General features: G+C 46.9%; 1 protein-coding gene across 1 annotated transcript in view; it reads left to right on the forward strand.

Moving 5' to 3' along the window:
- The window catches only part of ARK2C (arkadia (RNF111) C-terminal like ring finger ubiquitin ligase 2C), a 112,345-nt gene extending 88,687 nt beyond the window's left edge, over positions 1 to 23,658 (forward strand). Inside the window, exons 2-8 of the mRNA XM_055559048.1 lie at positions 5,212 to 5,527; positions 7,112 to 7,222; positions 11,666 to 11,795; positions 13,589 to 13,693; positions 14,001 to 14,096; positions 22,862 to 22,968; positions 23,449 to 23,658. Coding sequence (XP_055415023.1) covers positions 5,212 to 5,527; positions 7,112 to 7,222; positions 11,666 to 11,795; positions 13,589 to 13,693; positions 14,001 to 14,096; positions 22,862 to 22,968; positions 23,449 to 23,566 — 983 coding nt within the window. The 3' untranslated portion in view covers positions 23,567 to 23,658. The remainder of the gene's footprint in view (positions 1 to 5,211; positions 5,528 to 7,111; positions 7,223 to 11,665; positions 11,796 to 13,588; positions 13,694 to 14,000; positions 14,097 to 22,861; positions 22,969 to 23,448) is intronic.
- Positions 23,659 to 24,404: the final 746 nt, after the last annotated feature.

The raw sequence follows: 24,404 nt of genomic DNA on the forward strand, positions 1-24,404 counted from the left end.
AATCTGGGACCTATAGATACTTTGGTTCACTTATGCTGTCCACCCAGGAGAGAGGGCAGCCGTGTTCACTGCCCAGCACATCGGAAACCTCTCCAGGCTGGGGTGGTGGCCTGTCTTCTTCCTAAGGGGCCTCCACAGGAATCTGAAAAGCTCCCCACCTCACAGGGTGGGCACCCTCATGGCAGGAGGGGACTGTGGGAGGAAGGCAGCTGCTGTTCCCCATGATGGGAGAGACTCCACCAGTGCCTGAGGTGGAGGATGCCAGCCTACTCAGCCTGACCAGCCCCCGGGTGCTGCAGCTTTAAGACCGAGAGCTCACCCCAGCCCTATTGGCCACCTTCCTTCCCTCTCAATTTCATATCAGTTTGCCTTCAACTGGCCTCAGCACAGCAGTCCCTCCAGCAGTCAGTCAACCAGCTATTCACTGAGCACCAGCTCCAAGGAGGCGTGTCGGGATCCAGAAACAGCGAGACACGAAGCTCGGCCAGCTGGGGGTGGCAGGCATGAAGTCACAGCCCAAGGTAGCTACTGCCAGGTGCCAAGGGAGTGGTAGCGACAGGGCCTTCTATAGGAACACGGAGGAGGAAGGTGTCCCCGGGGGCTGGTGGGCACTAGAGGCATTTTCTGAGTTGTCATGATATGACCTTTAAAGGTGGGGAAGGCAGCCACCAGTGTGAGCAGTGGCCCCGGAGTGGGAATGTGGATGTCTGGAGATTCGAGTGGTCCAGTGTGGATGATGGTGGAGGGTTTGGTGGGGGTGGTGGGGATCAGGAGGATGGAGCTGGACAATCAGGTTAAGGTGTGTGAATCTCACCAGCAAGCCAGGGGGGCCACTGGCAGACATGTTAGCAAACTTGGCTAAAATGCTTTGCTCTGTGTGTGGAGCTGGTCTTTTTCCTTTAGAGCTGCACTGTCCAACATGGAAGCTGCTAACTGCAAGCAGTCAAGATATACTGTGCTAGGTGTACACTGGATTTTGAAGACTTAGTATGAAAAAAAATGTAAAATATCCCAATACTTAAAAAAAAAATTTCATTTATTTATTTAGGCTGTGCTGGGTCTTCACTGCAATGTGCGGAGAGCACATGGGCTTCAGAAGTTGGGAAGCACAGGCTTAGTTGCCCTGCATGTGCAATCTTCCCGGACCAGGGTTCGAACCCATGTCTCCTGCATTTGCAGGTAGATTCTTAACCACTGGGCCACCAGGAAAGTCCCTCAATAAATTTTTATATTGAGTATATGTTGCAATAATAACATTTTGGATATACTGAGTTATACAACATACATTATTAAAATTGCATTCACCTGTCTCTTTTGACTTCTTTAAAGGTGGATACTAGAAAGTCTACGGTTACATATATGGCTCACATTGTAACTGAACAGACAGTGGTGGATTGGAGTCTTCACAATATTCTTTGTTTTTGTCACCCCATTCCTTCCCTCTGCAGTTGTGGCTGTCTTTCACTTCGTTAGCTTCGACAGCTCTCCATTCCTCTCTTGCCCTCTTTCCTTCGGTCGCGTGGGCCTTCTCCTCCATTTTTTACAGTTGTGTTGATGATAGATGGTGGTGAGGGAGAAGAAGGAAGCCAGAGCCAGCTTGCTCAGGCCACAGCCCTGGACTCCTGGAAGCCAGAATTCACCAGGCAGGGAGGCCTACTGATCTGTAATGCTTGTGGGAATTAAGCTTCCAGATAATTCTTTTCTGGCTTACTTGCAGTGAGCCAGAAATACATTTTAGTTCCCTTTTGTTTTAAAAATATTCATTAAAATTTTTTTTAAAAAAACCTATCAGTGACATGCATGTCATTTACAAAGACAATAACTCCAGTACAAGATACATTTAGTAAAACAGGGATTGTCTGCCCTTCACCCTCCCCACCCCAGCCCCACCACTGGAAGCTCAACACTCCCAGATCTTCTTTAAGTATTTACTTCCTGAAATACATAAATTACCAAGTAAATTCCTAAATAAATTCTTATAAATATAAATTCTAAATAAATTCTTCTAAATAAATTCTAAATAAATGCTATTTGTTGATTTTTCAATTTTGACATTGTCCATTTTCTTCTCCTTATGGAATAAATGTCCTTTTCTGTTCTAAAATAGTTTATTAATGCTTATTGCATTATTAATATATAGAGATTGTTCACTGCTGAACCAAGTAGTACATAATAATTACACTTTCTGAACAATATTTTCCCTTCCCAGAGGTAATAATTGTCTGCTTTCTATGACAGTTTTATAAATTCTTACCAAATGCTCTATAAAATTGGAAAATTTCTTCAAGTATTATTTTATTGTGGCCAAATCTAATGGTAATCCTATATTTTTTTACTTACCCCCAAGATACCTTCAGTGCACCCTCCCTCCTGCCCCCCTTGAAATGGTTCCGGGAGTGTCTGTACAGCTGTGTGCTTGGGAAACACCCTCTCTTCCAGGTGTCACCCCCTATTTCTTTTCTCCTTTCTCTTGGCTTGCATCAGTACCTCTTTGAGAAAGGGTGCAGAGAAGTTTAATTTTTTTTGCATGTTTGAAAACAGTCTTGTTCTAGTCTCATGCCTGATTAAGTTCAGCTGGACACAGAACTCTAGATTGAAAATCTCCCCCTCCCGCATCTCTGCAGTACCTTGAAGGCAGTTGCTCCGCTGTTTTCAAGCTTCCGACACTGCTGTTGAAAAACCTGGTGCTGTCCTGCTTCCTGACCTTCAAATGGGACTGGTGTGCCTTCTCTCTGGAAGGTGTGAATCATCTCTTTGCCCCCAGTGCTTGGGGGTTTCCCTGTGAGATGTCTCACTGTGACCTTCTCCCTATCCCCACCCCATTTTGCTGGGCACTCAGAGGGCCTTTTCTATCTAGAAGCGGACCTTCAGTTCTGGGAAATTTTTTAAATACTTTTTTCCAGAATTTTCTCCATTTTTTTCTCTTCCTAGAAAAACTGTGGGCTCTTTTGACTGAACCCTTCAACTTTGGCATCTTTCTCCTCATCTTGTTTTCTTGTTTTACTTCCTGGGAAATTATCCAGTGTCATCTTCCAACCCTTCTGCCAAATTTCAGAGTTCACCTCTTATAATTTTTAAATTCCAAGCACTCTTTTGTCTCCTCATTGCTCCTTTTAAAGGAGCTTACAGTTGTTTCATGGACCCAATATCTTATTTTTTCTGAGGATATTAATTTAAATGTTTTGAAGTTTATTGGTCTTTTTTTTTCTTTCTTTTTTGGATCCCTGCATTACTTCTGTTTCTCTGAGTTTTTTTCTTTTCTTTTTTTTAAATTTAGTATATTCTCTCTCTCTTTTCACTTTTCCTCAAGAGACTAGCCATCCTTGGCTGTCTGTTCACATTGAAGAGTAGGTCACCAAAACTTCCAGAAGCTCTGTGTCTATGCGTGGACCTTTCAACTTGTGGCTTTATTATGCAGTGGCCGGTTGAGGAGTCTACCAGTTTACTGGGTACTCCCAACCAGAAGGATCTGTCGAGCTCTTCCTGGGATCAGTTTCCAGCCTGGAGCTGTCGGGTGTGGGGGAGAGTGGAGGGGCACATGAGGGCAGCATCCACCGAACCAAGTGCCAGAAGGGAACAGAGGTTTCCAAAGTTCCGTGTGTAGACTTTCACTTTACCCCCCTGTTGGAGCGCAGTGCTGCATCCCGGTCCTCCACTATTGTGGCCTTTCTGGCTCAGTTTCCCTGCAAAATGCCAGGGCGAGGGAGGAACAGTCACTGCGCTGGAAAGGGCAGAACTGCTCCTCATACAGGTTGGCAACCAGCCTCCCCATTCTCAGCACCACCATCTCTCCCACCTTCCCAAGGAGTCACCACCTCCAACTCCACACCATTCCATGTGTGTGGCAAGATCTATCCATTTCTCACTGACTGCACCTTCATTGTGTGTGTGTTTAGCTGCTCAGTCGTGTCCAAGTCTTTGTGACCCCACAGACTATCTGCCAGGCTTCTCTGCCCATGGGATTCTCCAGGCAAGAATACTGAGTGGACTGCCCTTTCCTTCTCCAGAGGATCATCCAGACCCAGGGATCGAACCCTGTTCTCCTGCATTGCAGGCAGATTCTTTACCCTTTGAGCTACAGGGAAGTCCACACCTTCATTGGGGACTTTGTTTCCAATTTCTCAGCTCTGCTAATTCCTCCAACTGCTTTCTGTCTTCCAAAAATCTGTTGACATTCGTTTCCTGCTGATGTCGCGCCTCCTGTTCTCCCTGTCCTTGTCTGTTTATTTTCTCTTTATTCCTTTGCTCTCATTTCAGTGGGGTTTGAGAAGGAACAGATATGTGTTGAACCTGCCACATTTAACAGGAAGCCTCTTTAAAGCTTCCTGAGGCGTCAAGTCTATTTCCTTCCTTATTAAAGGACTCCAGCACTGAGAGCTGGATCTCTGCTTATGGAGAAGTTGCAAGACTTTCCCATCATCAAGGTCAATTTTATTTAGAAGGTGGTGGAGACCAGATTAAATGAAGCATGAGCCTGGCTTATTGCTGGAAATTTTTGCTTTTAAAGAAATTATTATATTACAACAAATTAATTATACTTAAAATTTTGTGTGATTAGTTTTTTTCTTAAAATTGCATGGAAAACAACTTGTTTTCTCAGAAATTTGGGCTCTCTGCAGGCTGGGTCCTGGCCAGCCAAGGCTTCAGACCTTGACTAGGCTGGACTATATTTTCTCGTGTGTGTGTGTTGGTTGCTCAGTTGTGTCCTACTCTTTGCAACCCCATGGACTGTAGTCCACCGGGCTCCTCTGCCCGTGGGACTTCTCAGGCAAGAATACTGGAGTGGGTATCCATTTCCTTCTTGAGGGGAATCTTCCCAACCCAGGGACCAAACTTGGGTCTCCTGCATTGCAGGCTGTTTCTCTAGGCATCTATTTAAAAGGTAGTAGGATCAATAAAGTTGCCTGGGAGAAATTCAAGAAAGCCAAACTGTCTCCTGGGACCTTAAAATTCCTTTAACTAGTGTGTTAATTTAAAAGAGAATGCTTAGCTATTTATTAAACAAAATACGCCTCCTCCCTCCAACATCTTCTGCACTGAGCCTTTACCAGGCAGCACTGATGATCATTTGTATATAAAAATAATGACACTGTTGGGTTCTAAAGAAGGTTTTGAGTTTCAGGGGCTGCAGGTTGCGGTAGGGGGAGATGAGACCCGTGGGGGAGGGTAGCAGGGCTAGTCCTCATGGGGTCTTTGTCATTGCTTCTCCAGGTGCCCCCTTTCAAAGGTCTCAGCTTCCTCACGCTACCTCCTGCCGCCACTTCCACCTGGGCCCCCCGCAACCGCAGCAGCTCGCTCCCGACTTCCCCCTGGCTCACCCCGTGCAGTCGCAGCCGGGCCTCAGCGCCCACATGGCCCCGGCCCACCAGCACAGCGGCGCCCTGCACCAGTCGCTGACCCCGCTGCCCACCCTGCAGTTCCAGGACGTCACAGGTCCCTCCTTCCTACCTCAGGCCCTGCACCAGCAATACCTCCTGCAGCAGCAGCTCCTGGAAGCCCAGCACCGCCGGCTCGTCTCGCACCCCAGGTGTGTGCGCCACGTGGGCGAGGAGGGGCGGGGCCGGGGTGGGGCCCAGGGCGCGACCCCTGATCTCCACCCTGCCAGGCTTGGCCCGCCATCAGTCACCAAAGGAGTCTCCCTGTAGGAGGCAGCTTTTGCTCTGGTTAGAAGCATTCATTCCGGGTAGTGAGCATGGCTTTAACCTGACACCGGTTCCCTCTGTTGCTAGTGTGTGTCCTTGTCACACGGCCCTGGTAGCTGGGCTAGGATGGTCACGGTGGACTTTTCATAGTGTGGGAGACTAGACTAGGGGACCCCTCGCATCCTCTCCAACTTCATGGTCACCTGATTCTAACACTGGAGGTCCCTAAGGGATGCCCTGGGTCAACCCTGCCCACAAAGAGCCCATCCTGTGGTTGGAGAGACCAACAGTGAAACAAATGCAAAATTAAAAGAGACAGTACTAATCAAATGGGGCCGAACTGACCGTGGGACCTTGGGCAAGTCACTTTACCTCTCTGAGTCTCAAGTGTTAAGAGGAGTTGTACAAGATAAGTGTTTCTCTAACATTTTTGTCTCAGGACATTTTACTCTCTTAAAAATTATTGAGGACTATAGCAAACTTTTGTTTATTATGACTATTGGTACTTACCCTATTAGAAATTTAAAATGAAAATATTTAAATACTTATTAATTCATTTAAAATGACAATAACAAAGTTATATTAACGCCAATAACGTTTTTCAAAAAATAGCTATATATAATGCAGTAAAAAGAGTGACTTTTAACAATTATATATTTGCAAATCTCTTTAACGCCTGGCTCAATAGAAGATAGCTGTATTCTCAAGTCTGCTTCTGCACTCAAATTGTAGCTGAATCACATGTCATGTAGTTTCTAGAAAATTCCGTTGTTCACTTGTGAGAGAACGAGACTGAAAAAGCAAATACATGAGAGTATTATCATGAAAATCATTTTGACCTCAGAAACACTGTGAAAGGGTCACAGGGACTGCCAGGGGTCGCTGGAGCATACTTTGAGCACCTCTGGACATGATGATCTTTAAGGCCCTAAGTGTTCATATCTATAGAGGCTGGGGTACCTGGGACAGAAGGTAAGTATTGTAGGAGGTCAGAGGAAGGAGAGGTCACCATGATCTGGAGTGTTCTGGGAGGCCTTCCTGGAGGAGGCCTAGTCCTGGGCCATGAAAACTGGGAAGAGTATGGAAAAGGGTGGAGCAGAGGAGAAGAGCATGATGGCAGCAGAGGGTATGGGTGCATAGACGGAGATGCTACAGGAGGCAGGTCTGTGTGTCCTGAATACAACCCACCAAGGACAGAGGGGAGTAGAAGGAGAAGGAGCAAAGGAGGCAGAGAGCCTGGGTGAGATAGCAGGCCAGCAGCAGTAAGCGGCCTTGGTGTAGTGGGCAGCCCACAGACAGCGGGAATGTCTGAGTTATGAGCTGCTGCCCAGGAAGCTTCCTTGGAGCTTGGGAAGAGGGCTGAAGGCCGCTGCTCCATACGTAGGCATGGGTGGGGGCTCAGCGCTCTTGCAAGCTGGGCTGGCCCAGGGCTGCCCTGACGCCTGGGTCCTCCTTCCCTTCTGGTGCAGGCGGAGTCAGGAGCGCGTGTCTGTCCATCCCCACCGCCTCCACCCCAGCTTCGACTTCGGCCACCAACTACAGACACCTCAGCCCAGGTATTTGGCTGAGGGCACTGACTGGTGAGTCTTTGGGGCCCCTGGGGGAGGGAGAGAGGAGGGTGTTGCCTGATCCTTGGAGCTCCTGTTTCCTTCACATCAATGATGCAGGAGTTCTAGTTTTCAAGCCCCAGCTTTTGCCTTGTCCCCAGCCACCTTTGGAGCCAGATGGGCCCCCAGGGGCCTAGTTCTGGCAGCAAGCTCAGATGTGGCTAAGCACCACCATGTGCCAACCTGGGGCTCAGTTCTTGTGGTTCTGCCTGGGAGGAGCTGACAGGGATGCAACACATTTCCCAAGTCCTGGGAGTGTTGTCAACCAATAGTCCTTGGTAGGAGGGCAGATAGGAGAGTCTCAGGAGCTAGCATGATGGTCAGGGAAGGCTTCCTGGAGGAGGTGGGCCTTGAGGAGTCCAGAGAGAAGTGCCAGGGCATGCCAGCCATGCAAAAGAGGCTCAGGGAGATAGAACCAGCTAGGTTGGAGGCAAGGCCTGGGGAGACTGCCTGGGGAGAGGTTCAGCGCTTGGTTGAGGGGTCTTTGTAGGCAGTGGGGCCTTGTGAAGTCTTCCCACAATCTCTTGAGCTCAGGACAGAGGTCTTTCTTGCCCTGAGATGCAGTACTGCTTGGTTTTGGGTCCTTGGTCCCACCCTACTCACAGGTTCTAGCTCAGGGAGGGCTGACCTAACGTAGGGTCAGATCCAAACACCCGAACACTTGAAAAAAAAGAAGTGCAGTTCACTAAAGTACTTAGAGGTAAAGGGTATCCTGCCTGCAACTTACTTTTAAATAGTTTAGAAAAAAAATCCACGGGGAGCTGTGTATGGGTGTGTATAAGTAGGTGGGTATGGATAGATGAATGTAGAGAGAGAAGGAAAAAGAAATTCAGTGAAGTAGTAAAACTTTAACATTTGGGGAATCTGAATGAAGGATAACCAGGAATTTTTTGGTGCTGTTCTTACAACTTTGAGGTTAAAAAAATTTTTTTCTTTAAAAGAATGTAAAAACAAAAAAACCTCAACGAAAGGGAGTGGACTATTTATAAAACAGACATACAGTAGTGTCATTACTTAGCCATTTAGTCTGTCTAACTTTCATGGGCAAGGGTTGCTTTGGAAACGCGACCGGGACTGGACACCCAGGAACGGTTCTGAGGGGCAGTTCTGGTTGATTGGAAATTAAATGTGCCTCTAGGTGCAGGAGAGGGTTGTTTTCACAGGTTCCATCGTCTCCAGCCCTCACTAGTTCTCAAGTTTTTTCTGATAGATTTAATGCTTCCTTAAGAGATTGTACCACAGCCAGCTTCAGCCCAGCCTCTTTCTAATTAGCAGATTCAAATTAGGAAGATTTAATTGTTGTTTGGATGAAATTCTGTCCCTCAGCAGGCAAGTCAATTCAATTTGATTCACTTCAGCACACAGAGCACCCAGGGTCCTTGTGTGTGGCTGAGGGATCTGAATATACACACGGGGTCCCACGTGGCAAGTGGGAGGGGACAGGTGAGGGTGATGCTGCAGAGATGTCAGGAGGAGGGTGGTGTGCCGGTAAGCCTGCTGGCTTTAAATCTCCTGTCCTCCTCAAATTTCTGTTGCTCTGCATTCCTGACCCCTGCCTGCACCGAGGACTGGGAGAGACTGAGGCCCTGAGAGGCTGGGAGGCCCCTGTGCCCAGGGCCAGCTTGGGCCTTTCTGCCTGTCCTGTCCCCACTTCCCAAGCAGGAGGCCCCCCTCTCCTCCCTGTAATGAGCTCTGCTCCAGCAAGGGCCAGCCTAGTGGTGACAAGGGGCTTTACATACCCGCCCCCCCTCTTTTCCAGGGAGGTCTCTTCTGCCAGGAGATGCAAGGTTCTGGAAATTAGATGACAGGAAATGCAGTAGAGGAGGGGCCGCTCTCATGCTCTTCGAGGACCCCTGGGAAGGGGGAGGTGGGGAGTGTGCCTGGACCCAGCCCCACCGCCCCTTTCCTTTAAAGAACCATTAGGAATCACTGACTTCTGCCCTAATCATTCCAGGATCCGGCCCCCAGAGCCTGTTCCAGCCCCAAGCCTGAGGCTGACTGGCCTTTCCCTGAAATTCAGGCGATTTCAGCCCTATCCATGTAGCTGCTCTCAGTTGAGCACCCCGGCCTGAGAGTGTGTAGGGGCAGCAGGCCTTGGGGGATAAATCCCCCCATGAAGCTCTGCTTTCTGGCCCAGGCCTGGTAACTTGACCCCAACTTCGTGCCCCGCTCCAGTGTCTCCATTCTCATCGTGCTCCTCTGACTCAGTCCTGGGTTCATGATTCCATCTCTGCCCCCACTGCAGGCCACTCCACCACCTCGTCCTAGCCCTACTTGGGCATCTGGGACAGGTAGAGAGGGGACATGGAGATGAGAGCCTCCTGGCTTCCTTCCCCTGCAGGCAGCTGTTAGGGGACCCTGGGTTTTGGATCAGATTTTTGATGAGGTAAAAGGGGATCCCAGAGCCCACCCAGGCCCACCCTGGGCAAATCGTTCAGCTCATCTGAGGGTGAAGGTGTCTTTTGCTTCTCTAGTCAGCACTCTCGGAATTGGAGCAATTCTGTTCTCAATTCCTTGGGGCTTTGCTTTTGGTAGAATTCCCTGAACATCTCTCTGCAGCTGTGAATCTGCTGGGACCTCTGGGCAGCTGCTAAGAGTCCAAGTTTCTGCCCATGAGGTGCCCCATGGAACTCCTTTTGTCGAGGCAGGTCATAGGATGAGCCCAGGTGAGGGTCAGAAACCCTGGAGTCCCAGACTGGCTATCCCAGGGCCGTGGATCGGGCACTGCCCTTCTTCAGGCCTCTGCTGGGCCTGCAAAAATGAGGGGTTGGACTCAGAGAATTTCTAGGTTTACTTCCAACCAACTCCAAGAGTTACCTGATTTCCCAAGGGGGCAGACTCATCAGGAGTTGTTCCAGGGATCTGGGCTTTGGCCACCTGATGCAAAGAACTAACTCCTTGGAAAAGATTCTGACGCTGGGAAAGATTGAAGGTGGGAGGAGAAGGGGATGACAAAGGATGAGATGGTTGGATGGCATCACCGACTCAATGGACATGAGTTTGAGTAAGCTCCAGGAATTGGTGATGGACAGGGAAGCCTGGCTTGCTGCAGTCCATGGGGTTGCAAAGAGTCGGACACGACTGAGCGACTGAACTGAACTGAACTGATGGAGGAAATATAGGAATATATTTACATCACACTGTTCAGACATCACAGATGGAAGCAGAAATTCCTGTCACATTCCTCATGTTTTAAACAAATTGCATTTGCTCAGGTGCTCTTTGGTTTGCTATGTTCCCTACACCCTGGCACTCAGGTTGCAAGCTGAGCAGGTTCAGCTTCAACTCGCAATTTCTGGTAAAAACACTTCAGAGGAGATGCTGGGTTCTTCCAGCCAAAAACTGGTTGACTCTCCTATGTGATTTTAATAGTAATTGATGATCTTCCCCCAGATCCTTTATTTCTTTAGGGGACGTGAGAAGGTGACAAGTAATTCAATCATTCCTTATTCATTTATTACACAGAAAACTTTCATAAAGAGCAATTTCCCTTCATCATGATTTGGTTACCCTGAAGTACAGTTAATAGAGGAAAGACAGGATAAATGTTTGGTTCTTCTCCTGTATTTATTAGTTTTCAAAGTGAAGCATTGGTTCCCTAGTATACTTCAAAGGGGACCAATTTGCTTGAGCATCATTTCACGCTCATGGATTTGAACCTATTTGATGTATTTCAACCTACTGCGGTTATACTCATTGATGCAAAATGTCCAAACTCTGCCAGTGGGGGCCTCTTTGAGATGGTTCCTGAATCCTTTTGACCTGACCTTGATGACTTCCTTGCTTTCAATTATGACAAGATGTTTAATCTCATTTCGCACATTTTTTTGGTACTCAGTCATTTTTTTTGGTACTGAAACTGAGTCATTAGTTAGCCATTAAACTTAGCCATTTTTTCAAGAAACCCTGGTTCCTTTTCAGTATTAACTGATTGATTACTAAGTGAAGTGAATTTCCTGCATGGTTAAGAATGGGGGCAGTGGTTCAGGAGAGTTTCCTGCCCCAAGGCTGCAGGTCCCTCTCCTGTTATTTTCTTAAAGTGGTAAAAGCATGGCCTCTGACCCCTCCACTTTATCTGGACCTGTCTTTCCTTTGCTCTGTATGTGTCTGGCTTATTTGGATTCCTCTTTCAGCATTTCTCTTAGGAATGGACTTTGCCTTGGGAAGGAGATTTGTGCACTAGTCCCAAGTAGTATGAGGCTCAGAATATTCTAGTTCCTTCAGATCTCGAAGAGCCCTTCCTTCTCTGAGTCTTGGTTCTCCTCGTCATAAAGAGGGGATGGACTAGGCGAGACTGGGTCCCTTGCCTCTGCAGCAATTCGTGACCCTGATTCTACTCGATGGGCTTGATGTCTGGGGTCCCTTCGCACCCGACAGCTGAACCCCCTATGCCTCACTGTGGCCCTGTCCCTGCAGGGATCTCAGTGTGGACGCCGGCTTGAGTTCTGCTCAGTTCCAGGTGCGGCCTGTCCCTCAGCACTATCAGCATTACCTAGCAACTCTTCGAATGCACCATTTTCCCCGAAACTCCTCCTCCACGCAGATGGTGAGTGAGAGGCTTTGCCAGGCGACTGAGTCCTCTGCCGCCTGTTGGTGCCAATGGCGGCCTGAGGTCTGCGGCTCTGTTCCCCTGTGACCTGCGCCTCTGTGCCCCACGCCCAGGCAGGTCCACTGCCACCCTTCCCTCCCAGCTCCCAGTCCCAATCAGGCTTGAAGGGGAAATAAGGGAAAACTGCTGGGCTAGAAGCTAGCACTGCTGGAAGGAGGGGTGGGGGGTGCTGGGGGAGGGGCAAGGGGCAGTGTGGCAGGCTGTGGTCTGGGGGTGCTGGGGGGTGTGGGGATGGAGGTAGGAGTGAGTGAGGATGGGGGGTGGCTGGGGGAAAGGCTCAGGGCTAAGAACAAGCAGGGTAGTCCCCCAACCCCATAAGACCTCATTTAGGGTGGCGCCTCTCTGGGCTCTGGTTTTACTGATCTGTGAAATGGGATGAAGACACCTGGTGTGGGAACATGAGACCCCAGAGGTGGCCCTTAGGGCTGCCTGCTGGTCTGGGGTGGCCTCGTGTGGAGCGTAGGCCTTCAGCACTGCAGGGGCAGGGACTGTGGGAGGGTCAGGTTGGGTTTGGGGGCCTTTGTGTTCCTGGCCTCCCAAGCTTCATGATGCTTCATGAATGAAGGTGAAGTGAATCTGTTAAGGCAGCTGAAGACCGACTGGAAATCTTATTTCCAGACATCTTCTCCATGTTGATGCCCTCGAGTGTTAATTCTGCCCTCCAGTACTGCCTTTGCCCTTTAACCACCCAGCACCTCAGTCTCCTCACTTGTAAAGTGAGAGCTAGGATGCGTCATCTCAGAAGCCTTGTCGGCTCTGAAGTTCTAAGGTTCACGTATGAAGTACCACCCCCTAGGAATAAAACCTTGTGTTTACTGAGAACTTAGTGCATACCAGGCACCGTTCTAAGCTCTGTATGTTCAGTTGCTCAGTCATGTTTGACTCTTTGCGACCCCATGGACTATAGCCCACCAGGCTCCCTCTGTCCATGGAATTTCCCAGGCAAGAATACTGGAGTGGGTTGCTATTTCCTACTCCAGGGGATCTTCCCAACCCAGGGATCACCCCACAGGAAAGGTTTTATCCCTATTTTACAGATGGGCAAACTGAGGCCTAGAGAGGTTAAGTCCAGGATCATGCAGGAGTAAGCTGAGGAGCTCTGACTCACAGTGAGTGAGGTAGGGCCGTGCCAGGAAAGGGTCAGATCCTGTTTTTCTTTAAAATTTTGATATTTTTGTTCATTATGGACTTTTTGGTATTACTTTGATTTTTAAATATTATATTAAAGTACTATTTCTCTTGGTTACTGAGTCATTAAATTTTGTGCCCTCGCTTGTCCCACCCTAGTCTGGGCAATGCAGTGCAGAGGGGAAGAGAGTGAATTTTGCCATCTGACTGCCTGGGTTTGAAACCATGGTTATGTCACTTACTTCATTTGTTCGCATCTTGTTTACCCTATCGGTAAAATGGGGATAGTAGTTGCACCCACGTGACAGATCAGGTGGGATAATTCAGTTAGTCATGAGAAGGGCTTCGAACAGGGCCTGCTATGAAATAAATGCCCAGTCAGATTAGTCTGTTACTTTACTGATTTTGTGATTCTTTCTGGGGCTGGTTCGGCACAGGCTTGGTTCTTGATGAACAGAAAAGACAGGAGGAGGAAAGACAGCGCTTCTCCTCCCTTACCTGCAGCACCTCAGGGTTGCGCTGACTGGCAGCTATGGGAGGGGGATTCAGAAGCTGGGCTCCCGGATCCTGGAATCCTGTCTGAGGCATTTTCTCCCCAACAGGTCGTCCATGAAATCCGAAACTACCCTTACCCTCAGCTTCACTTCCTTGCTCTCCAAGGACTGAACCCCAGCAGACACACCTCCGCTGTGCGGGAGAGCTATGAGGTACGCCCTGCCCCTCTGTCTGGGGGGAGCCCTCCCATTCTGCCTGGTTCCCTCTGGGTTGGTGGAGACCCCACCATCTCCTGTCCCTTCCTCTCTGGTCGGGGAGGCACAGGTGGTGGTGGGGAACCTCAGGGTTGAGGGTAGGAGGGAGAAAAAGAGTAGAGATCTCTCGGTCTTTGAGCCTCTGACAAGTTAGTTCTCCCCATGTGAATCTTTGCTGATGTCTCCCAGTGCCCCCTGCCTTATCGTGTGTGCATCTATGTGTTTGCACGTGGGGAGTGCACGCATCCACGTTTTCTCTTTGTAGGAGCTGCTGCAGCTCGAGGACAGGCTGGGAAACGTGACTCGGGGAGCAGTACAGAACACCATCGAGAGGTTCACCTTCCCTCACAAGTATAAGAAGGTAAGCTGACCAGCAGGTCAGCCTGCAGAGTTGGGAGGTGGGGTGGGGAGTGGTCTAGTTGATCCTGGTGCAGTTTAAAATCTAGAGGAAGCTCTGTCTCCTTTCCAGGGCCTTCTCCTGCACCTCTGCTGGTGTGATTGGGAGGGCTGATGGCAGTGTCTCATTGGTACAGGAGGGGAGCTGGGTGCATGTGTGTGCACTTGTGAGTGGTGTGCTGGGTGGGTGTACAGGCAGATGAATGTGTGTATCTGAATGTGGAGGGCCAAGGGAGCACCAGCACTAGAGGCTAAGGTTTGCCTTAGAAAAGACTCCAAGTCCAGCCTCACCTGTGGACAAATGGGAGGCTAAGGCTTCAGGGTGTAGGTTCCCAGTCCTCAGTGAGTGTCAGGCTTACCTGGACCGCTTTTAAAGCCACAGAGTCACAGGCTCTACCCTAAGCCTGCAGAGGAAGACTCTCCAGGGCTATTTCTTGGGAATCTGGAGTAGGATTAGAGCCTAGGAATTAAAGTTAAGGTTTTTTTTTTAATTCAATAAATAAAAAATTTGGAAGCAACTGAGATGTTTTTCAATAAGGAAATAGATAAACTGTGGTACATGTGTATATTCCATGATTTTAAAAACATATTCAGTCATGAATAGATGTCATACAGAAAATATATATTAAAAGCATGTTACTAAGTGAAAAAAGTTGGCTTGCAAAGGCTGCATACTGTATGATTCAAAATGTACAGCATTCTAGAAAAGGAAGACTGGACTGTAAAAAAGATCCACTGTTGCCAAAGGCTCCAGGGGAGGAATAGACAAATAAGCAGGTGGACCACAAGGGATTTGTTGTGCGGTGAAACTATTTTCTTATGCTACCATAGTGGTGGGTACGTGACACTGCATTTGTCAAAACCCTAAGAACTCGAATGTAAACCAACAGACTTATTAATGGTGATGTGTCACACTCTCGGTTCATCAATTGTAACATATACACCAAACTAATGAGAGATATTAATTGGGCAGACTGTGTGAATTTTGAGAGGGGAAGGGATGGAACAGGCTGTATTTTCTGCTTAGTTTTCATATAAAGTAACACAACTCTATGAAATGAAGTCTGCTATGAAAACAAATAAATAGTTATTTAAGTTTAGGAATTAAAAGCTTGATGAGCACTGAGAATCTTGGAGCTGGAAAATGCTCGTGCTGGTCAAGCTGGAGCCCGTCTTCACCCCCTCAGGAGGTCCTAGGCTGCAGTGGTTGTGAGCACTAGGTGCTGGAATCAGTTTTAAATTTCAGTTTTACTACTGTCTTTGGGCTGCTGTAACAAAATACCATCTGCTTGGTGGCTTGGTGGCACTTATTTCTGATGGTTTTGGAGCCTGGGAAGTCAAAACCAAGGCACTGGCCGACTTGATTCTTAGTGAGGGCACTCTTCCTGTCTGGCAGATGGCTCACTTCTTGGTCTGTCTTCACGTGGCAGAAAGGAGGCTCTGGTGTCTTTTTCTCTTCTTATAAGGGCATCAATCCCATTATGGGGAACCCACCCTCATGAATTCATCTAGACCTAATTACCGCCCAGAGCCCCATCTCCATCATATTGGAAGGCTGGTTAGGGCTTCAACATATGAATTTGGGGTGGGGAGAGAAACATTCAGACCATAACCACTACGTATAGCTGTGTGACTCTGGACAGCTTACATGACATTTCTGGCCCCTTGCCCTTTTTAATTTAAAATGGGAAAGATATACTAGTAGCTGCCATAGAGCGACTCTGGGGATTCAGTGGGACAGTGCGTATACACAGCCCAGCATAGTGCCTGTACCTGGTGAGAGCTTGGGAGTGGGGAGCTGCTCTTACCTTGAGAGCAGGCTCACACACTCTAGGCTTGCCCAGGACCCATGGTGTCAATGTCAAAGACCATGACCCTTGGCCTGTGCAACTTCTCTTGGAGGCACTGGATTTATCCATCAGTGATTCCAACCAACATCTGTAACACACCTATTATGTGTCAGTCATGCATAGCATGTTAATAGGGGACATGACAAACATAGACAGCATATTAAAAAGCAGAGACATTACTTTGCTGACAAATGTTTGTCTAGCCAAAGCTATGGTTTTTCCAGTAGTCATGTATGAATGTGAGAGTTGGACCATAAAGAAGACTGAGTGCCAAAGAATTGATGCTTTTGAACTGTGGTGCTGGAGAAGACTCCTGAGAGTCGCTTGGACTGCAAGGAGATCAAACTATTTAATCCTAAAGGAAATCAACCTTGAATGTTCATTTGAAGGACTGATGCTGAAACTGAAGCTCTAATACTTTGGCCACCTGATGCAAAGACCTGACTCATTAGAAAAGACCCTGATGCTGGGAAAGACTGAAGGTGGGAGAAGGGGACGACAGAGGATGAGATGGTTGGATGGCATCACCAACTCAATGGACATGAGTTTGAGCAAGCTCTGGGAGAAGGTGAAAGACAGGGAAGTCTGGCATGCTGCAGTCCAAGGGGTCGCAAAGAGTCAGACAAGACTGAGTGACTGAACAACAACAAAGAGGAAATGACAGTAATTCAGTAACTAAGGGGATCACTGGCATGGAGAAAATGACCATTCGTGGGTTGGAGAGCTTGAAGCTTATGGAGAAGAATGCGGAAGGGAGAAAGGTGTGTTCAGGAGCCCAGGAACAACTTCTACCTTCCTATGGCCTCACTTACACCAGATTGCACACTTTATTTGCCATCACTTCAACAAGTTGAGAGGAGATAAGGAAAAGAACAAATGCTAAGAATGAAAAGGAAAAATGAACTGAGCCAATGAGATAAAGAGTTGAGCTAAGAAATTATAAGAATAAAAGGAGAATTAGGGGAATAAAATATTTTAAAATAAGGAATAAGAAGAATTAAAAATGCAAAATGATAGCATTTAAAACCCTTTAAAATATAAAAATAGCTTAAAAAATTTAAACTCAGTAAAATAATATAAAATAGAAAAGGATATTTTAAAATAGTAATAATGATAAGAATAATTAAAATATAATCTAAAAAGAAAATACAGAAAAACAAGAATTAGGAAAAGATATGAAAACAACATACAAAATTAATATCAATAACATCAAAGTAAAAAGGGAATGTTAATGAAAATGAGAAAGTAAGGGTAAAAGAGATAAATATTAAATTTAGAATACTGAAGAAAGTTATAGTTAAGATAAAAGTTTCATGGAAAATGAAAAGAGAAGACAAAAACCAGAAGACCTAAAAGATTAAAAATACTAAAGAAGAAATAGGATAAGATTTGAAAAGAGACAATAGTTTAAAGAAATATAGATTAAACATAGCAAAACAAAGTAGGAATATTAAGTTAAAATTCTTAACTATAAAAAGGAAATCCTGAATAATGATGGGAGAAGACAATAGAAAATAGTCTCCATGGTATTTTTTTATGGACCTCTCTTTTCTCAAAGGGTCGACTAAAAGAAGGCCACTCCTCCAGCAAACACAGCTGGGCTCTTAGGCAGGCAAATGATCATAACTCCATTCATAATCCAAACCCATGACCACTGTATGAGACCATGGATGTAATTCTGATTTTCTGGATTATGGCTAAGAGTAAACTTATTGCAATGGGGCATATAGGGCACAGGGAAGCTGAGATCAGAAGGCATGGATTTTCTTGTATGCCCTAATGAGGTTACACAATTCCCTAAACTGCCTCAGACTCCAGAACTGAGGATTAGGAACCAGACTGCGGAGACCTGGAATTTAGGCCTGGCCCCAAGATCAGAGTCATTCTCTGGGTGGTCTTTATCTCGTGACACTTCAGATTTTTCTCTTGGTTAAATGACCTTTAAGTCTGCTTATCCCTGGAGAAGGGAGAGAAGTGAAGTGAAAGTTGCTCAGTTGTGTCTGACTCTTTGCAACCCCATAGACTGTACAGTCCGTGGAATTCTTCAGGCCAGAATACTGGAGTGGGCAGCCCTTCCATTCTCCAGGAGATCTTCCCAATCCAGGGATCAAACCCAGGCCTCTCACATTGCAGGTGGATTTTTTACCAGCTGAGCCACCAGGGAAGCCCAGGAATACCAAAGTGGGTAGCCTATCCCCTCTCCAGGCATTCTTCTCAAACCAGGGTCTCCTGCACTGCAGGTGGATTCTTTACCAGCTGAGCTACCAGGAAAGGAGCTAGTTTTACTCCCATGGGTGTTATCAGAATGTTTTACTGTTTGGCATGGAGATGGGGACAAGAAAGTGGGCTGACTTCATTCACTGATTAGATTCCTTCCTCCCCAGAATATTTTTTTTAAGCACCCTTGTACTTGACCAAGTGTGCACAGAACCTAAAGAAGGATGAGCCATGGTCCAAGCCATCTAAGAACTTGGAATTTTCTACATAGTAGTTGTTCTTGTGCAGTCCCTAAGTCGTGTCTGGCTCTTTCCAGCTCCATGGACTGCAGCACGCCAGGCTTCCCTGTCCTTTACTATCTCCCAGGGCTTGCTTAAATTCACATCCATTGAGTTGGTGATGTTATCTAACCATCTCATCCTCTGTCACCCTCTTCTCCTTTTGCCTTCAATCTTTCCCAGAATCAGAGTCTTTTCCAATGAGTCAGTTCTTCGCATCTGGTGGCCAAAGTATTGGAGCTTCAGGATCAGTCCTTCCAATGAATATTCAGGGTTGATTTACTTTAGGATCGACTGGTTTGATCTTCTTGCAGTCCAAGCGACTCTCAGGAGTCTTCTCCAGCACCACAGTTCAAAAGCATCAATTCTTCAGCACTCAGTCTTCTTTCTGGTCCAATTTTCACATCCATACACGACTACTGGAAAAACCACAATTTTGACTATATGGACCTTTGTCGGCAAAGTGATATCTCTGCTTTTTAGTACACTGTCTAAGTTTGTCATAGCTTTTCTTCCAAGGAGCAAGTATCTTTTAATTTCATGGCTATAGTCACTGTCCACAGTGATTTTGGAGCCCAAGAAAATAAAATCTGTCATTGCTTCCACTTTTTCCTCTTTTATTTGCTATAGAGTGATGGGACTGGATGCCATGATCTTAGTTTTTTGAATGCTGAGTTTCAAGGCAGCTTTTTCAAATACTTAGCATAGAATTTAAAACAAGACAATTAAAGTTAACAAGTATCAACAGAGTGCCTATGTGATGGCTAACATGATATTGAAACTAGTGCTTAACTTATCCTTTTTTTTAATTAATAGCTTTTAAAAATTGAAGTACGGTTGATTTACAATGTTGTGTTCGTTTCTGGTGCACAGTGGAACTAGTACCTATTTTAAAGGAACTTTCTGGGCAGGCAGAGAGATCCAACAACCTAAAATAAGCATGGTACGAAAATTAAGAGGTAAAGCCCAGATGCCTTCATCTAGTAATGAATGAATAACTGAATAGACATTAGCTGAGGGACGGAGAGGAAGGAAGGAAGAAAGTGGAGGGAAAGTGTGGAGTTAAGGATCTAGGTTGGAGAGAATGTAAGGAGGAGTGGACAGCATGAGGGGACTAGAAAGGGGGCAGCTGTTTACCCACAAGCCATAGATTTGCCAAGGCTGATTCATTCAGTTCAGTTCAGTTCAGTCGCTCAGTCATGTCCGACTCTTTGCGACCCCATGAATCACAGCATGCCAGGCCTCCCTGTCCATCACCATCACCCAGAGTTCACTCAGACTCATGTCCATCGAGTCGGTGATGCCATCCAGCCATCTCATCCTCTGTTGTCCCCTTTTCCTCCTGCCCCCAATCCCTCCCAGCATCAGAGTCTTTCCAATGAGTCAACCCTTCGCATGAGGTGGCCAAAGTACTGGAGTTTCAGCCTTAGCATCATTCCTTCCAAAGAAATCCCAGGGCTGATCTCCTTCAGAATGGACTGGTTGGATCTCCTTGCAGTCCAAGGGACTCTCAAGTCTTCTCCAACACCACAGTTCAAAAGCATCAATTCTTCGGCGCTCAGCCTTCTTCACAGTCCAACTCTCACATCCATACATGACCACAGGAAAAACCATAGCCTTGACTAGACGGACCTTTGTTGGCAAGGTAATGTCTCTGCTTTTGAATATGCTATCTAGGTTGGTCATAACTTTCCTTCCAAGGAGCAAGCGTCTTTTAATTTCATGGCTGCAATCACCATCTGCAGTGACTTTGGAGCCCAAAAAAATAGAGTCTGACACTGTTTCCACTGTTTCCCCATCTATTTTCCATGAAGTGATGGGACCAGATACCATGATCTTCGTTTTCTGAATGTTGAGCTTAATCCACCTTTTTCACTCTCCACTTTCACTTTCATCAAGAGGCTTTTTAGTTCCTCTTCACTTTCTGCCATAAGGGTGGTGTCATTTGCATATCTCAGGTTATTGATATTTCTCCTGGCAATCTTGATTCTAGCTTGTGCTTCTTCTAGCCCAGCATTTCTCATAATGTACTCTGCATATAAGTAAAATTAGCAGGGTGACAATATACAGCCTTGACGTACTCCTTTTCCTATTTGGAACCAGTCTGTTGTTCCGTGTCCAGTTCTAACTGTTGCTTCCTGACCTGCATACAGATTTCTCAAGAGGCAGATCAGGTGGTCTGGTATTCCCATCTCTTTCAGAATTTTCCACAATTTATTGTGATCCCCATAGTCAAAGGCTTTGGCATAGTCAATAAGCAGAAATAGATGTTTTTCTGGAACTCTCTTGCCTTTTCCATGATCCAGCGGATGTTGGCAATTTGATCTCTGGTTCCTCTGCCTTTTCTAAAACCAGCTTGAACATCAGGAAGTTCACAGTTCACGTATTGCTGAAGCCTGGCTTGGAGAATTTTGAGCATTACTTTACTAGCATGTGAGATGAGTGCAACTGTGCAATAGTTTGAGCATTCTTTGGCATTGCCCTTCTTTGGGATTGGAATGAAAACTGACTTTTTCCAGTCCTGTGGCCACTGCTGAGTTTTCCAAATTTGCTGGCATATTGAGTGCAGCACTTTCACAGCATCATCTTTCAGGATTTGAAAGAGCTCAACTGGAATTCCATCACCTCCACTAGCTTTGTTCGTAGTGATGCTTTCTAAGGCCCACTTGACTTCACATTCCAGGATGTCTGGCTCTAGGTCAGTGATCACATCATCATGATTATCTTGGTCATGAAGATCTTTTTTGTACAGTTCTTCTGTGTATTCTTGCCACCTCTTCTTAATATCTTCTGCTTCTGTTAGGTCCATACCATTTCTGTCCTTTATTGAGCCCATCTTTGCATGAAATGTCCCCTTGGCATCTCTGATTTTCTTGAAGAGATCTCTAGTCTTTCCCATTCTATTGTTTTCCTCTGTTTCTTTGCATTGATCGCTGAGGAAGGCTTCCTTATCGCTCCTTGCTATTCTTTGGAACTCTGCATTCAGATGCTTATATCTTTCCTTTTCTCCTTTGCTTTTCGCTTCTCTTCTTTTCACAACTATTTGTAAGGCCTCCCCAGACAGCCATTTTGCTTTTTTGCATTTCTTTTCCATGGGGATGGTCTTGATCCCTGTCTCCTGTACAGCGTCACGAACCTCATTCCATAGTTCATCAGGCACTCTATCTATCAGATCTAGGCCCTTAAATCTATTTCTCACTTCCACTGTATAATCATAAGGGATTTGATTTAGGTCATACCTGAATGGTCTAGTGGTTTTCCCTACTTTCTTCAATTTAAGTCTGAATTTGGTAATAAGGAGTTCTTGATCTGAGCCACAGTCAGCTCCCGGTCTTGTTTTTGTTGACTGTATAGAGCTTCTCCATCTTTGGCTGCAAAGAACATAATCAATCTGATTTCGGTGTTGACCATCTGGTGATGTCCATGTATAGAGTCTTCTCTTGTGTTGTTGGAAGAGGGTGTTTGCTATGACCAGTGCATTTTCTTGGCTAAACTCTATTAGTCTTTGCCCTGCTTCATTCCATATTCTAAGGCCAAATTTGCCTGTTACTCCAGGTGTTTCTTGACTTCCTACTTTTGCATTCCAGTCCCCTATAATGAAAAGGACATCTTTTTTGGGTGTTAGTTCTAAAAGGTCTTGTAGGTCTTCATAGAACTGTTCAACTTCAGCTTCTTCAGTGTTACTGGTTGGGGCATAGACTTGGATTACTGTGATATTGAATGGTTTGCCTTGGAAACCATCAGAGATCATTCTGTCATTTTTGAGATTGCATCCAAGTACTGCATTACAGACTCTTGTTGACTATGATGGCTACTCCATTTCTTCTGAGGGATTCCTGCCCACAGTAGTAGATATAATGGTCATCTGAGTTGAATTCACCCATTCCAGTCCATTTGAGTTCGCTGATTCCTAGGACTGCATTAAGTTTATACCCTGGACATAGTTTGCCTGAAACAACAAGAATAAGATTCTTTTGGTTTCTTCCACACTCTGTATGCTACACCAAGGAGGGGGATGTGGGGAGGAGGCAGGGAGAAGAGTCTGGGAAGCACACAGAAGTCTAGGTGTTAAAAAACAACACAAAACAAAACAAAGTCTGCTGCTGCTGCTGCTAAGACGCTTCAGTCGTGTCTGACTCTGTGTGACCCCATGGACAGCGGCCCGCCAGGCTCCTCTGTCCACAGGATTCTCCAGGCAAGAATACTGGAGTGGGTTGCCATGTCCTTCTCCAAAAACAAAGTCTAGGTGTTACTTAAGAACTTCAAAAGTGACCAACACAAAGGGAAAGGAGGCTGAAAGGCAGAGGGGGAAGTGCTGTGGATGAAAGACTCACCACCATGTGAGTTGGCTTCAGGTAACAGATGCTCTCCTCTGCTTCTCCCAGCGAAGACCCCAGGATGGGAAGGGCAAGAAGGAGGAGGGAGAGGAGTCAGACACCGATGAGAAATGCACGATCTGCCTGTCTCTGCTGGAAGATGGGGAAGATGTGAGGTAGGAGCGCGGCCCCTTGAGTCCCCCATCCTCCTTCCCAAGGCTGATCCAGTCCTCTGCTGCATGTTGGGGTGGGGGGAGTGCTTGCTTGTTTGCCTGGGCACATGCATGAGTGTGCAAGAGTGTGTAGTATGCTCCGTGGTGGTCCTAGGAAGGTAGAGTGTGGAACATTCTGGATGTGTAGTGCCCATTGTGTGGACACCCGGACACCAAGCTAAGAGAGCAGAGGGGCATTTGGCCTGGATGGATCTCAGATTAAGTCCTGGCTTTGAGTTGGAGGGCCAGGAGGAGGGGGGTCTTGGGACTCTCCTCCTGTCATGCATTTCCATCCCAGCCACAAGCTCATTCCATGGCAGGGCCCCCAAGACCCTTTGGGTGTGAGTCTCCTGGTCCCCCGAGTAGTCGGTTTCCCTCGGCTCCTGGCGCAGCGTGGGACCCTTCCCCTTGACCATTGCTCCCACTTACCCTTCCCTCTTCCAGGCGCCTCCCCTGTATGCATCTCTTTCATCAACTGTGTGTGGACCAGTGGCTCGCCATGAGCAAGAAATGCCCCATCTGCCGAGTGGACATTGAGACACAACTGGGAGCCGACAGCTGAGGGAGGAATCAGCCAGTGGACACCCCATTTTCCTTCACCAGGTCCCCCCACGGCCATAGCCCTTGCAGCCAAACTTTGCCTTCTGAGCCATTTGATGTAGAGGAAAAGCCTGCAAGCACATTTTTGTGGAAAGAGGAGTTGGTGGTAATCTGTATCCGAGGAAAGGAGGGGGTGGGGGGAGACCCGCCTATGCAGAGTGGTGACTGCCCCATCCGTCCGTCCGTCCGTCCGTCCATCCGCCTGCTGCGCGGGAGGGAGGGAGCTGGCGTTGCCCGGAACAAGGGTGGGAAGGGGGGGCCACGCTGCTGAGAGTCTAGAGGCGGTCCTGCAGATCCCAGCTGACAGCCCGGCCCCTCGATCCTGTCCTTCAAAGGATTGTATATATACCTCTCGACCACGTAGAAACCATGTAGGGGTCTCTAGCTATTTCTGTGGATGGCAGCCAGAGCATGTTAGCTTCAGAAAAAAAATGTCCTGTGTGGTGCTCCAGTCATCTGTGGTGGACATGTCGCTGTTACAGAATCCGCACCAAATATTTCTCATTGAGTTTCTTGTTTTGGTGCCTGACTGAACCAACCAATGACAGCCCAAAATCTTCCCGTCTTTACGAGAGAAAAGAAAAAAAAACAAAACAAAACAAATCAAAGGTGAAAAAAAAAAAGAGCCAAATTCTGTTTAGGGTGAAAAAGGATGATTTTTTTTTTCACCCAAGTTGGGAGGCGGGAGGGGGTCCTGGTTTTGTTTTTGTCTTTTTTCTTGGCTTTTGTTTTTCTCATGTTTACAAGTGCACGGAGCGAGCATGGAGGGGGCATGTGAGAAGAGGGTGGGGACTGGAGAC

This window comes from Bubalus kerabau, chromosome 21, assembly GCF_029407905.1.
Source record: "Bubalus kerabau isolate K-KA32 ecotype Philippines breed swamp buffalo chromosome 21, PCC_UOA_SB_1v2, whole genome shotgun sequence".
NCBI classification, from domain to species: Eukaryota; Metazoa; Chordata; class Mammalia; order Artiodactyla; family Bovidae; genus Bubalus; species Bubalus kerabau.